The 16,310-nt window shown below is 37.3% G+C and overlaps 1 protein-coding gene across 1 annotated transcript; it reads left to right on the top strand.

Moving 5' to 3' along the window:
- The first annotated feature begins 6,001 nt into the window (after positions 1–6,001).
- On the top strand, positions 6,002–8,673 carry cbx8a (chromobox homolog 8a (Pc class homolog, Drosophila)). The gene is made up of 5 exons (XM_027003411.2): positions 6,002–6,091; positions 6,276–6,319; positions 6,679–6,744; positions 6,852–6,918; positions 7,265–8,673. The coding sequence occupies exons 1-5, from the start codon at positions 6,023–6,025 to the stop codon at positions 8,069–8,071; spliced, it is 1,053 nt and encodes a 350-aa protein (XP_026859212.1). The 5' UTR covers positions 6,002–6,022; the 3' UTR covers positions 8,072–8,673.
- The last annotated feature ends 7,637 nt before the right edge of the window (positions 8,674–16,310 follow it).

Here is a 16,310-nt window from a genome sequence, read left to right as displayed (position 1 = left end):
ATGTCAGCAATGGAATTACATTCTGTGTGTGTGAAAGTGTCCTACAAGGTGTCCTACAAGTGTCCTACCTTTTGAGTTTTGTTTCGCTTCAAGTCATTATCAGTGACACTGACAAATTCAGAATAAACACAGATTACACTTTTGTACAATCCAAAGTTTATACAGAACAACTCAAAAATATTTTCTAATCCCTGCTATAAAGCAACGAACCCCCAAGTCCCCAATAAAGACCCAGACCACAGTGTCCTCAAATGAAGACACAGCATCTCACAAGGGAAAGCCTGGTGCTCGGGAAGCATGGTTGTCTGATTGTAAACCTAGAATGAACAGTAAAGTCTGGCTAGCAGGTTAAGATCATTTTGAAGTTCATTTGCAGTGATTCATGGTTTGGAGAGAGCTGCTCCCTTTATAGCAAGAGTCTGGAATGTGATATCCTCATCAGCCACACTCTTCACATGTCATCCACATGTGGAAATGGTAATGTACAGTCAAAACATGAGTAATTAATGTGTAATTACTGTGTAATGGTGAACATATGTCTAAACACACTATGCCCCTTTTTGAAATGTGACATTCAGACCAGGACAGAGAAGAACACAAAAAATGGAGCTCAGTGTAACCTATTGTCTTGCATTATGTAATGTAAATTTACTGTGTCACAGTCTTTTCCCCCATTCTCCACATGATAATGCACTGAAGTGGCTCTTAGAAACACAGAGTTTGGCAAAGTACTGAATATTTTCAGTATATAAACTATATCAGTATATTCAGCATGTTGGCCACTCAAGATTTTCAATTCTCTTTGTAGTTACCTTTACATAGATCCAGCAATTATGTGAAACATAGATCAGGCTAATTTCAGAGATAAATCATTTTAATCTATTTACCAGGTTAATCGAATTAATAATGCTTTATCTGGATGTATTACACAGCTGAAGTTAAGCTTTGTGTACCCGGAATTATAAATGGAAAAAAAATCATAGGAGCAGTTGGCGTTGATTTTGATGGTTATACATGAAATCTCAATACATCTGTTTTATTCTTTATATCTTGGCTTGATCTGTATTGAGCAGCTTTTGATGCCAGTGTCGATAGACTGTTAACCCGGCGTTCTGTCTCCTTGATTTCAGTAATGTCATATGAGTACTATACCATTAAATAAATAAGTAGGTACATATATTAAAAGATAATATGATTACAATTCATAGTTGTCGTGACTTAATTCATTAAAGGTTCGCTTTTAAATCACTGAAAAAAGATAGCAGATAAGAAATGTCAGTGTGAACGTATAATGACCCTTTCCCTCAGAACCGAACCTACAATCCAGAAGTGTCATATATTAAAATTTCCAGCTCAAACAATTCCAATACATTAGTCTATGAGAATAATTCAAGTTGATGAAAGGCTTTTCTGATAGGTTTTAGGGTTTAAATCGAATCAAAAAGGGAACAGATGTTAGATGGTACGAAACGAGCTGAAAATTTAAATTAAACTGACAATCTAATTACTCCGAAATGAATGTATGCAAATGAATAAATCGGGTAGGTTATTTAGTCTACGCTGTAAATATCGAGAATTGTTAATCTTCATAACTTAATCACTGAAAAAGAAATAACACCATAAACACATAGATATTATATTACATTGTCGTTGTACGCCTAGACACTTACCTAATGAATATGACAAAGTGGGACTTTGACTTCTGCAGTCATATGGAGTTGTATAGATTAAAATGTAATGCACTTGATTGCAACCGTCTCTCCAATATCGAAACTCAAATTATTTTGCTTGTCAACTAAGACCAAAAAAAGAATGTATGAAAACCTGTAGTCTGGTTAGCATGTCTCATAGCTAACTATGCTCGATTCTAAAAACCGCATCAGTTTGGAATGGGACAGTCTAAGTGGCTATTCAAAAGTTACATCCATTTCAGCGAGTTCCGTTTCTCGCACTTACATATTAATTATTCATTTCCAAATATTACATTTTTATATATTTAGCACGTTGCCTTTGACCTCACAGGGTTAGACCCGTAATACCTTTAAATTAATATGTCTGGAAGAAACGTTAATCACGGCAACCATTTAGCGGCTGAAAAATGTTCCCGCAGCTGGAGAAAAGAAAATGGCTGTCCTCCTCCGGTTATTCAGATCACTGAGCGTCTGCTAGATAAATAACACCACAGACTGACGCCGTCGTAGAAGCTCAGAAGCACCAAATTAATCTGAAATGCACTGAAGACCGCCAGCAGCACGTCTTCAGGGTACCATCGAGAACTCGGCATATTAATGACCAAAGGTCTAGTGGTATAAAAATCACCCGCGGTTCATGCACATCAATATCATTATGTAAAACCTAGATAAAGCAAGCAATAAACGGAGAGTCAAGGATTCTTTCACTCCTCGTTGCTTTATCCGTTGTGCCCGTCAGTGTTGGGACAGTCATCCCATTGTCATAAATCGCAGCCTCGTTCCGCACGTGCTTTGTGGTTTTCCACAAACTGGAGACATTAACAAATGCTGCATCGGGCTCTACTTAGGAGATTTCAAATGTACTTATTTTTACAGGTTCCACAACGTTATTCGGCAATCAGTGAAATTATTTTATTTTAGAGCCAGTGACAAATTTGATCGTTCTTCCTCCTATATAGATTTTAGGCAGAGCGAAAGAAAATGAATGAGAGAGAGAGAGAATGAGAGAGAGAGAGAGAGAGAGAGAGAGAGAGAGAGAGAGAGAGAGAGAGTAGTAAACTATGTAATTTTGACAGGTGAGTAAGCAGGCTACTAGTTCAGAGACCTATGGCTGGCATATTGCTGAACACTCTTTATGACCGACATTAAGCGCTTCGGTTGTTTTCGAAACATTTTTGCTCTGTTGGTAACGCTCTTTTGAAATATATCTATATGCCAGAGTGGCTCTGCAGATAAAATAAAAGTCAACCAACTGTATGTTCATAGATCGTTTAGCACCATGCAGTCAAGCCACGTATGGTTGGCGCCATTGCAGCAATACAGACGCGCGCCGACCAGCCGACTGCGGCACCAAATAGGGCTTCGCATCGATTATTTCATCGCTGTTGCCTAAATAATGCGATTTTTTTCAATTATGAACGCAATAGCATTCCGTTTTTAGAATTAAATCATTTGCGATTAGCCAGTAGCTCAAATATAGCAGAGATCGTTTTCTTCAGTTTCTTTGTCCTGTTCGGTTCTTTGTCCTCCCTTTCGCAGTAGCTATAGCCGAAGTCCAACAATTAATACGAAATACAATGTCTTTTCCATATCAGTATCAACACACAAATATGAAGCTCAAAAGCAGGAAATGCTATTTATTTAAATATAATTTGCTTTCTTTCCATTTAGCTAATAGTGCTGCAATTCATTTATCGACTTACGATCCTGTGATTATAATGATCCATAGTTGATGTTCTGCAGTTTTCATGACGGTTTAAAACATTAGGCAATTTGTATTTTTAACATGATGATGTTGTTGCCGTTTAGTAAAAATAATTATTTACACATTATGTACTGTCTGGGTGTCAGGCTCATAATTGTGAAATAGACTAATCTCACTTTTTTACCTTAAACATTTAAGTCTTTGACACCGTTGATACAAAACTTAAGTTTCTTAAGTTGTTCTTGATAACCAGTTTAATATTTTGGTGATTCAATTTATGCATTTGTTATAGAATTACTTAAATTGTTATTAATTCACATTCGCAAATTATTTTTTTTTAAATTAGAGAGTTTCGTCGTCAACAGCCTAAATATGACGCTATTAGATAAAATTTGAAATCGTTAACAAAATAAATGTCAGTAAAACTGTCATCATAAGTAGCCTATAAGAATAGTCGAAATATTCTAGTTTGTAAACAAAATATAGAATGGCCCATATATATTTTTATGGGTGTTATGTTGATTAGAGTTGGCTATTTAAAAGAGGAGGTTTCGAAGGCTGGTGTAATAGTTGCTTATATGAGATAAAACGTAATATAACATAATTAAATACTTATTTAATGCTGTATACAAGAATTTTCTTAACATTTGTTACTCAGCCTATTTGTCCCACTAATTTGAATGTAAAAAAAAAATGACGTCCAGTTAAAAAAAACACACAAAAAAACCCCTACTGATTTTAATCTTAATTATTAAATCCTAATAAATGTCGTGGCATAAATACACAGTTTATATATATATATATATATATATATATATATATATATATATATATATATATATATATATATATATAATATATATATATATATAGATAGATAGATAGATAGATAGATAGATAGATAGATAGATAGATAGATAGATAGATAGATAGATAGATAGATAGATAGATAGATAGATAGATAGATATTCCGAATTAAAGTTACATGGAATTTAAATTTCGCTTTTGGTATCTTTAGTCTAAGATTCCAAAAGCGAAATTTTATACGATCTTAAAAGGGACAAGAAAAACGTTTGCTATAATACAATTCCTACAATTACACCCACAGCTACAAATTTATTGCAAAAAGTAACTAAATGAACGAGTTATGTAATTATGAGCCCTATATTATTAATACCAAATGCTATAAATTTAAATGTACTATTATTATTATTATTATTATTATTATTATTATTATTATTATTATTATTATTAGTAGTAGTAGTAGTAGTAGTAGTAGTAGTAGTAGTAGTAGTAGTTGTTGTTGTTGTTGTAGTATTAGTATAATTACTATTGATGTAATTGTTGTTAACTGTTTATTTATTACTCTTAATTATTCATTTATTATTCTAAATTATCCCCATAATTACCATTTCACTGCTTCTTTTGGACACACAGGTGTATCAGTAGCCTATTATAATTCTTAAAAATGATTCTGGTTTTACCAATGCCGGAAATGGCAAAGCTTTGCCCATATTAGTTGTGTGATTGTTTAGAAAAAAAGATGATATCTGTCTGTAAAGCGTCCTTAAGTCTGAGAAAGGCGTTATATCAATGTAAATAATAATAATAACAATAATAACAACAACAACAACAACAACAACAACAACAATAATAATAATAATAATACATTCAATATTGGCTACGAAGTCACTTGCAGGCGTTTTTTTTAATTCTCTGTGGGATTTTAAACGGTTTAATGCAGATATAGAGTTGAAGAAAATGTCGCAATCTCGGTTGTGGGGAAATCTTTTTCGTTCCAGATGAGGCTAGTGAAGGGTAGATATCCTACTTCTGTCGGCACTATTCGTTTATTGTACTATATACTATTCGTTGCAGATGAGTTAATACAACAAGCACTACATTTAGTTTATGGCTGATTAATAATTTGTTTAAGATGTAGTATAGCAAGTCAAATTATATATACTTTCACTTATTTGGGCAAAACGGATGAGCATAATTTGCAGATTTGCTGTTAATGCTTTGAAGAATTATCATATTGCCAGACCACAGATAAACAGATAAACCAGTGTGCCTGGTAAAATGCGAATTATTTTTCATCTATTTTTGAGCACACTAGAAAATGAAGTTGTATGCCATTAAACGAAATAGCAATTTCAGATCAAGGTAAGGCCATTATTTCTGGTATAGATTAGGTAGCATTTTTCCTTATTCAGCATTGCAGTCTACACATCCGACAAACAAAACTCAGTGGCATACAAAACTAAGCGAGACTACACTTAAAAATCCATTCTTTTGTTTGTTTTCATCGTCCAACTCTATACACTTACAGTACTAGAACCGAATACAAATGAAAGACTGACAATTTTATGGAACTGTATTCAGTAATCCTCAAATTAAACATTCGTCACTTCCTAGAAAGGACAATGTGACTCCTCCCCTCCCTTAGCAACTACATTCACGTAGCAACGACTCAACCAATGAACTCAGCCGAATACGGTTCCACCGACTCGGGTCCCATGGCAACAATTTAGAACGTGATGACGTCTCTTAGAACGAATATTATGGGCTGTTTCAGAATATACAGACAGAGGTGGCAGAAAAAAATTGTGGGACAGAAGTAAACATGGAGCTCTCTGCTGTCGGAGAGAGGGTCTTTGCGGCCGAATCCATCATCAAGCGACGCATAAGAAGAGTATGTTCATGACTTCTGTAATTTCCTGCAGTGTTTTGGTTTGTTAGATTGACGACTAGAGATTTGTTTATGTCTTATTGGTATGGCAAGTTAAACGGTAAAGACTAGCTAGCTCGCTAACAAAGCTAGCTGGGTTAGCTTGCTAATGGTTGCCCGTATTTAGCTGTCATGAATTCTCTTCTAGGGTCGAATGGAGTATCTTGTGAAATGGAAAGGCTGGTCTCAAAAGTGAGTTGTACAGTCTGTGTTTGTGTTTGGTGGGCAAATGACTGCTTTGATATTTGTAGCAATAGCCAGCTAGCTAACTTTAGTTGCTTCTACCAAGCTTAATGCTAACTAGCAGGTTGCTGGTTGAATGCTGCGTAACGGGCTTCAGAAATCGGTGCTAAAAGGTTAAATATGTGATATTATAAGGCCAATGATGAGATTAGCATTAACTGCTTTTCTTCCTTGCTTGAGTGCTTGTTTGATTGTTGGGTAGTTTACTTGATGTTTTCAGTTTCCTTACAGTTCGTTTAACTGAATACTTACATTGCTTATATTTTTTTATGTCGGTGTTAATCCAACTCGTGTAATTTTCGTTACAGATACAGCACCTGGGAACCAGAGGAAAATATTCTCGACGAACGTCTTTTCGCTGCTTTTGAGGAGAGGTTGGTGCACGTTCGACCTATGTGCATCGTTTGTTTTCCAGAGAGTTTCTATAAATATTTGTAGTCTGACAAATTATAAGATAACAAGCTCATACCTTTCATTATAGGGAGCGTGAGAGGGAACTATATGGACCGAAAAAAAGGGGACCGAAACCAGAGACCTTTCTGTTAAAGGTGAGCGAAGGGATTATCTTGCTCTCGTTATAAACAGTTAACGATCCATTTGGATACTTAACTTTTATAAGACAAAGAGTCCTTTATCCTGTTGCTTTAACGTAGTTTGAACTTTATGAAAGATCTTTATTTTTATTCTACGTTTCTTAAGTTTTAAAATAAAATCTGGTAGACGTAGCCAGACCGATTTATGGACTGTGTTTTATACCCAGGTCAATATGAGTTTAAGTGATTCCTGATTTATTTCATCTTTTAGAATAAACAGTATACTTTGTTTGTTCAGATTAAAACTCAATCCAGAAAACCAGTAACAGGGTCTGTGTACTGTTCTTTTTAAATATTTTAGGCAAAAGCTAAAGCCAAAGCAAAAAGTTATGAATATAGAAGAGAGATGTCACGAGAGATTCGAGTTTCTTTTCCTGTAGCGGAGCCGGTTGTCACGCCCAGAGCTCGAGAAGGCCTGCGAACAGTTGTGCCTACTATTTTTCCTCCAAGCACTGTCAACAGGGGAGAAAGTGTTCGACTTCGACCACCAGAGCCAGAAAGAAGACCTCGACCTCCTGTGTCTTCATCGCGAGACTTTATGGACTTCGATAATGTGCCGAAAAAGAGAGGACCAAAACCAAAGCTGCGTTTCCCGGTTAATACTCCTATTGGATGTTCATCCACTGAACCCGTGAAAAGGAGAGCAGATGAACACTTGTGTTTTAGTCATTCGAAAATGGGAAGACCTGCTCACCTTACGGAAGAAACATCCAAGTGTAGCGCGATCCAGTTAACAAAGACAAGCACCATTCAAAAACAAAATGGAAGTGGGTCAAGTGGCACTGTTATGCTTGGAGGCACCCTGCAAAAAACAGGGCATGACATTTTGCAGCATGAAACAAAGGATTTTTCAAGTGGCACGTCAGATCACCCCAAGATGAAACATCTTTCCAAAAATATGTTTCGGTCCGATGACTTGTTGGATGATCTGAATTCTCCGAAATTCCCATTGTCACTAATGATGCTTGAAGATGAAACCGAGGAAACCTGGACTCCGTGTCTCACAAATATGGAGAAAATTGTCGTGACAGATATAACAAGTAACTCTTTGACTGTAACGATTAAGGAGAGTTCAACAGACAAAGGCTTCTTCAAAGAAAAAAGATGATTTGGATCTTCATTGTTCACTGATGTAAATGAAAAGCTATCTAATCATTTAAGAGTTTGTATTTCTATACTTTTAGGTCTCTAACTGTATAAAGTATGCCTTGCAATATTGTATATATGTAACAAAACAATTAATCAGCATATACATTTTCATTCATATTTTCTATGAAAATGAAGCTTATTTTTTTACTTCCAAAGTTTTGTGTAGTGCCCACCGATTTTTTTCCTGTCAACCTTCGTCAGCTATAATGGACGTAGGAAGAGGATGCTGATAATATTACATTATGACTCGGGCCTCTTTCAACTCATGGCGCCTTTTATTAAGAGGGAACGGTTACTTCCTCATGTATCATCTTCTGTGTTCTTTATTGTATTTTCTGATCGGAGTTTGTGTATATCTGAAGGTCCAACATTTTCGTCTGTATTAAAGCACAAAGTAAAAATACGACCATAAATGTTCACCAAACTGTTTTACTTGATAGTGTAGATTTTAATTAAAGTACGGCACTCCACGAACACGCGTTCGGGATTTTGACATGCAGCTATATTTTCTCCCTTTAGGGTATGGCTTCAAATAAAACATTTTTTGTCCAGTGAACAGAATTTAGTAAATTTGCTGTTTCATAATTTCGATCTAAGTGCAAAGTCGTGGTTTATTAATTAGTCCTCATCATCAAAAGCATGAAGTTAGTCCGTATATGTAGCCTATGAATCCCTCCACCTTAAGATATATTTCCAGTACGATTTTTTCGTTAGGATTTTTGGCCTAATCGCAACAGTATGTATATAAATATGAGTTAAAATAAAATAATAATTATAGAAACAATAAAACTTAAGTAACCCTTTAACAAGAAAGCACATCAACAAACGACGGCATCAGTGGTTCTTTTCGTGAATTTTCTCCATTACCGCGAAGGTCTTAGAAGTGTTCTGCGAACTTTCTAACAATCAGAATATAGATTATATAGATCTCATAAGTTCATGTTTGAGTAGTCACAAATTAAAATCGTTCTACTTTAAATTACAATTATAACGCCAGACCGCTCCTGATTTCGGTCCCTATATCCGAGGTGAAATCTATGGAATTTCCGTGTGTGCTGAAATACAGGTGGATGCTGCACCGGAAACAATTCATTTTTATTCTGTTTGTCTCAGTAGGGGACGCTGTTTTAGTACCAGCGCTTACCCCGTCATATAACAATAAAATAATTATTCAGCTCAGTGAGTAGTTCTACTTAAGAAGCAAAGTGTTATTTAAGCCATAAATAACCTTTTCATCCTATGCCTCGTTTAAGGGTCGGGATAAGTAAACAGGAATAAAATAGTCAAAAGTCCTGAGGTTCTCTTAGATTTAACTTTAGATTTACTTAGAAATAATTTGAATTGAACGATAATTGGCGTGTTGGCACTGCACCTGGTACATGCCTTTTAGCTTTTGGAATTCTATTTTCAGTTAGGCCTACGGTTATCAATTAGGCTGTGTTATCTTTCGTCTTTTAACTGCAGATATCCGTATTGTAGGCCTCCCTGTTCACGTGTAAAAGATTGTTATTTGTGAGGTCTTTTTAATGATTAGCTGAATTTAGAACCGGGATTGTGATGGGGAAAAAAAATATTATCCATAAGCATAATATTAACGTATTCTTTATGAGCTTGTGAATTAATTTGCGTGAAAAATCCATTGTTGAGAAATTAATATGGTTCGAAAAGCGAAACGGAATAAATTGAAATAAAAGTTAGTAATAATGCAGTAAGCCATGCAATTCATGTATGATCAGACCATGAAATACTATGAAATTGGAATTTTTACAGGACCAAACGCACAAATGTTTGTTACAAAAATCGAATGTGTGCATTTTAATGTTTAATTTTAAAATACTGTACGAATATACAGTAATTAGTCTGTAATCGAAACGTCTGAATGAACTCCTTATTCAGACTTCTTTTCAGCGAATTCCCACAGCAGGCCTTCGCGTTGTCCACAGAGGACATGAACGCTTTAAAGTGTACTTTGCGACTTACTCGCCTAAACAAGTCGTTAATTTGTTTCGAAATAAATCTTTTAAAATTGTATAATGTGATAACAGATATACTGGTCAAATTGTGTCATCTGAAATTCTGGTAATCGATCATTGAAATCCAGTTATGATTGGTAGAAGTCTTGTTCTCCGACCTCGCAGACAGGTAAGTCTATTCAAAACCGCAAAGGTCCACAAGATGTCGCTACGACTTTGCTGTAATAGAATCCGCTAGCTCGGGTGGCAGGCAATTTAGAAAACTGAGAGGGTACACATTCATTCCAGATTCTCTTTGTGTTTCAAGAGGCAACTCTGTTTTTGGCGGTCGTTAAGCAGATGTATTCTTTATTAAAGTAAACATAAACATAAAAAGGCCTGTGTTTCGTGTAATGATTCAGTCATATTGCCGTAGAGTGTCCTTGTGTCCTTTTAATCGTGAACGTTTCTGTACGTTTAAATATTGTCCTATGTTAACTGATTTTTGGGATTTTACCTGTTCTTCACCCACGGATGAATTAAAAAGACCTTTATAGGCTGATGCAGTCGTAGTTGTGAATTTAAACGAAAATGCAATATGCTGATTGCCAGGACTGGTATTGTTAACCTAATAAATCTAACTGACTGAGGGTGGAGTCGACCTCCTCACCCCCTTTTAGGGTGGAGAAAGTCTTGAAGCATGCTATTTACACTCTGTAACGCTTTGCGAAGCTAATGCAGTCTCACATCCCGGTGATCTTATGCTGATTTTGTAACAATAATGTTTGACCATAATTTCTACTTAAGGGACATTAATTTCAGTTAAAATGTCACCAAGAGGAAGTGAATTACTCCAGTACATGCAAATGTTATGTTTTCTTTCGTCGTGTATAGCAGACTTGTGCAATTGGAGTGGAAGGTAAGAACATAATATTATTAATACTAATTCATATTAATCCTGTACGTGCACCTGTATGTAGCGTCAGAAGACTGCACAGAACAGTGGTATGACACATTGTTACAGATAATCATATGGAATTTTACATCAATAATGAATTCCAAATACTGAATAATTTTCTGACATTTGTGTCAGGAAGACTGATCTATAATGCTCGAATGTTCTATCTATCTATCTATCTATCTATCTATCTATCTATCTATCTATCTATCTATCTATCTATCTATCTATCTATCTATCTATCTATCTATCTATCTATCTATCTATCTATCTATCTATCTATCTATCTATCTATCTGATAGTGGGTTAGTCCGCGAACCCTTCTTAGGAACAGTGCAGCAGGTGCGACTACGGTGCACTGAGGGCTCCGTGAAGTGGCTTTATCCCACCCAAGCACTACGGGTTGTCCTGGAACCCAACCTGTCCACTGCGCGCCACACCACAGTTTGTATTAAACTCTTCCGCGCCTTCCATGGAGCTGCGGTGTACATCGAGCGGGCCGGGGTCTTGGACCTCGTGATGACAGATGACAAGCATCCTGAGCAAGTTCACTGTTTTCTTGTCAATGATTTTCAAAGCCCATCGATTTTTCTTCTGGCAAACCCTCAGAGAGACGTCAGGCGGCGTGTCGTCGGTTTCAGATATGAGCTACGCAAAAAAAGCACAGCTGTCAAAGTTCACCGCACCGTGACGCAAGGTAGAGCCATTGTATATTAGGGCAGATTTCCTAAGTCGAATAGAATTTTTAAAATCCAAAATCTCATGTATAGGGTAAAATTAGTAGTTAAGGAAGTTCGCCCGTTCACTCATAAATTAAAAATCCCAACAAAGCAGATATATGACTAGTTCTCGAGTTAAGAAAGTATTGCTGACATCAACCCCTGAAATGTTGCCTAGATTTAGTACAAAAACAATATACTTATAAAAACAGATTATTGATTAAATTATTGATTCTACCCTGTCAAAATTACGGTAGTGGTCTTAGAACTGAACAAATGCTTCTTAAATTCCAGGTATGCCAGCTCATTATTTGTTGTGTATAAGGAATGTTCATGAAAAACCCTGACACTGCTCAGGGACCACTCACTTAACTCCACACAACACGCGAGTAAGACTTAAAGCAATGCTTTCTTTTCAGATGGGCAGGGGTTGACTTTCCGGATATGTCAAATGTTTCACATTTCCTTAAAGACTCTTTGGATTCTTTCAGAGCAGATGCTGACAATTCTGTAGTGGCTGAAAGTTAATTCATCTGCTTTCGCGGCCCAAACCACTGTTCCCAACAAAGTGTGTTTTGTGTAGCTACATGATGCGACCGTCTGCTGTCTTCCCCGCTTTGTCTGAAATGAGCGGTCTTCTCGTCCGCTCTTACAGCTTCCTGTCGACCGTGCAACGACTCTGAGATCCTCCAGGCCATCTGCAGCAGCGACTTTGGTAAATTCCTTTGTTTCATTTAACCCAGCTGGTGCTTCATGGTTACTGTGAGAGGCCTATGTGAATATTAATGTTTGTTATGCGTTCGATAGGCCTGTTTCATTTTGCGCAACGTGCAAACTAGCCACATTATTACCACATTAACAGGTTACCACATTTTTACATTGTTATATGTAATATTGATTTGTAATTAAGAGCAGATATCAATTATTACATTATGATTAATTATGTACTGCCAAAGATGATACCTACTCGTCTTACACCTTTATGCGAATCGGAGTGCATGAGTTTGCGTGTATCCGAGTCTTTATGTATTTGTGCTATGGCTATATTTAAAGAAAAGGTTTTGGGAAATTGGATGAACCGTTCACGGCTCATGAATATATTCGCAATAGCATGCAAACCAAGATATTTGTGCTCCTTCTGAATCAGCCCCATTTGTCAGGGTAGCCGAGGTTAATTGATTTCATCAATAGCTGTGTGCAGGGTCTAATCTATTTCCAGCGAGCTGCTTCCCTGCCTCCACTGAGGGGCCTGGCAGATGTGGGGGCTCTGGGCCACACAATGGCAGGCACATTGCTATAAGGCCCACACCAGAGCACAACCAACCGCTACTTTGAACTCACTACATTTAGAGCTTGACCTCTTTGCCCTAATTCCACAAATCATCATCAGACATTTTTGATGGGAGAATATAGCTGGCTAATGAAAGTGTAAATGCTGAGAGGGAGAGAATGAGGGCTTTCTCCTGCCACACTGATGTGATGTGGTGGGGGCTTGGGGGAAAGTTTTAAGTGAGGGTGGCAGAAAGGGTTCTAGTCACTAGAAGTCGCTTTTTTTTAAAGATATAAGATGCCATGTGGGCCTTGTGTTATGTCACACAAATCAAAAGTGTGTCCTTTCTATGTGTATTAATATGTTTGCTAAATGCCTACCACACATACACACACACACACACACACACACACACACACAAAGTCACACACTAATAATATCTATGAATCACTATGCACTTTTTCTGATCCACCAGTGGTCCTTGGCTGTATACGAAATGTATCCCATGATCCTGAGCAGCAGATGTCAGTAATAGAGGTGGAAGAGGCCCGGGTGTACCGGCAGCGCAGTGGAGTGTTTGAGAGGGATCCGGTTCTCTCCGGGGGTCACTGGCATGGGCACATCCACACCCTCCTGCAGTGCCAGGTTAGAGCAGGTGCTGGCCAGTTCCTCTTCACTGGAACAGAGCACTTTGGGGAGGCCTGGCTCAGCTGTGCCCCCCGCTTCAAAGACTTCCAGACTCTCTATCATTCAGCCAGAGTGGCACAGAAGATCCCCTGTGATTTCTCACTTGTCTAAGAAGAAGCAGGAAACTTTATGCATTTAAAAATTTGTTAACTGTTCACGGCCATCTGGCAAGAGACAATGAGTGCTCAAGCAGACCAAAGGCATGACATGATAAATAGCTATTTGTTTTTGGTGCTCTCTGTGAAGTAAGAGCTTTGCAGCTCTGCTTCCCATTATGTCAGCACCCAATGCTCTTTTCAAAGGGCTGGTGAAAAATGACAGAATGCCATTTCAGGCAGCTGCAGTACACCATCTTGAAAAGAACAGGGAGTGGGTGTGGGTATGAGTGGATGAGTGTAAACATATATGTGTGTGTTTGTCTGAAATTATATTTAAAATGCTGTGTAATAATTTTAAAACTACCTTTGCAGTTACACCAAAATATCCAGACTTGTATAATAACGATAAGTCTATTGTGTGAAAATGTATATATAATTACAATGGTAACATACAGGGTATAAAATAGATCTTCTTTGTTGTTATTTTTGTTTTGTTTTGTTTTGCTTTGTTTTCTTTTTACACATTTAAATATCATTAGGGTGAGTTTGGATAAATGTTTAATTCAAGTAACACTTCACACTTTAATATTAATTTGTTTAAAAGTAGAATTGCATTTCCTCTGTTTTCTGTAATAAAGCTATGCATCATTGTCTTCAGCATTTGTGCAATAGAATTTGAGAAAATAGTTCTTTTCTATATTTGAGCCCCCAGTGATTAACCCAATGACCCTGTCATCTCTGTACCTTTAAAACAGATGCTCTGATTTGAATATTTCAGAACCTTTTAGTGTATAAATAATAATTATAAGCAATAAAAGGTAAAGATTCAATCTATTTTGCGCTTAGTTATCAAATTATACCATATATCAAAACATTGATATATCATTAAAATATTATTTAAAAAAAAGCTTACTAGACAAATATATTCTTATTCAGTCATTTTCAGTAATCAGGAATGGTCAGTAATCAGACTTCATTTTAACTTCAGGTTGATGACATGAACATATATGTACGGTATATATGTGGCTATAAAACCCATGACCATACACTGCAGCACACAAATACCAATTGATAGGTGTGCTTCCAAAACACTAGCATAAGTGTGGTCTTTTGTCTTCCTTGATATATCTGGTCTAAAATATCCTACTTTAATGGTTCTTTCCCTGAAAAGAGCGGGATTCAGACAGCGTTGTCCTCAGTGCTAATTCAGGTCTTTTTTGCTGTGGCCCTTTTTAACGACAAACCTCAGTGAATGGACTAGGCCTAGCAGAAAATGATATACAAATGTAACTAAGATAGAGAAAGCTCAGAGAGGGCTCAATTGGGCTATTCTTTAGGCCTTGGTGGCCTGAAGTCATAGTTTGGGAGGTTGGCTAAACAGATGTGAGTGAAGCTGAGTCAGAGAATAAAGGTCCCGTCAGTGGGCCCCTCCCAGAAGGGGTACAATTAATTGACTTTTAAAACAAATTCTTTTCTTCCTACACCACACTTCTACTTGGCTGAGCAGGATTCACAAATTGTGGTCTTTGGGTTTTTTATGCCAACTAAATAGCTGCCAATGAAAGTGTAAATGAATACAGACCTCACAATAGCACCACTGCCACAAGTCTCTGTTTGACATAATGATCATTGTCGTCATGGCTGTCACCCAGGAGGCTCTGGGGCCTATGAATGTAGAAGCCTGAATTCAGGACTGGAGAAGAGACCAGCTACTCTCCATTTTGCCTTGTGATTGCTCTCCTATGAAGATTATCCAGTTTGACAAATTTAATCCTCAATCTCAGTGGTGTTCCACTTCTTCAGTATAAACATGAGAATCAACAAATCACACTACATCACATCTAGACTATGTTTTGGCACATAAATATTTTTATTCACAGTAGTCCTTGCTGAAATCCTAATAGTTTTATGATTTTAGTCTGAATAAGATATTGCAGTCTTCCAATACAATATGCATGTTAGCAATAATTATGTTATCAATTATAAGGACATCTTTTCACTTTGATAGGAATATTTCTAAGCATATATATTACTTTACGCATGTAGTTATTACCTACTCCTGAACACCCTCCCCCTAGTGCTGGAAGCACATCTGTACGCATCAGTCAAACAGCTCTGAAAAATGATCTCTTTATTCTGTTTTCATCTTAAATCCACCCACTATTGTCAAATGCAGCCTGGGGTATTTCATTCAGACCAGAACCCCATCTGCCCAACTTCCCACATTGGAGGTGGCAGGAACAGCAGGAACGGGCCGGGGATCTCAGGGGAGTGCGGTGCCCCCGGCCCGGAAGGCCGGTGGGAGATCTCCCCACAAGCTGGGTAATTGGTTTAAAGCACCGCCTGCTAGGCTTTCCCATGTGGGCTGCTGTTGTGCGGCTGCACAATATGGAACAGCATGATGCCTAGTGCTCGGCCTGTCCTTTCACTCTGCTGATGAGGCAGAACTGCACAAAAGCCAAAGCTGATATTGCCCCTGCTCCTATGGCTGCAAGTGCCTTCTTTCACTTAAGC

The sequence above is a fragment of the Electrophorus electricus genome, chromosome 1, assembly GCF_013358815.1.
Source record: "Electrophorus electricus isolate fEleEle1 chromosome 1, fEleEle1.pri, whole genome shotgun sequence".
Lineage (NCBI taxonomy): Eukaryota > Metazoa > Chordata > Actinopteri > Gymnotiformes > Gymnotidae > Electrophorus > Electrophorus electricus.
Note: the sequence above shows the minus strand (reverse complement) of the source record. Positions and strands in the feature narration are given on the sequence as shown.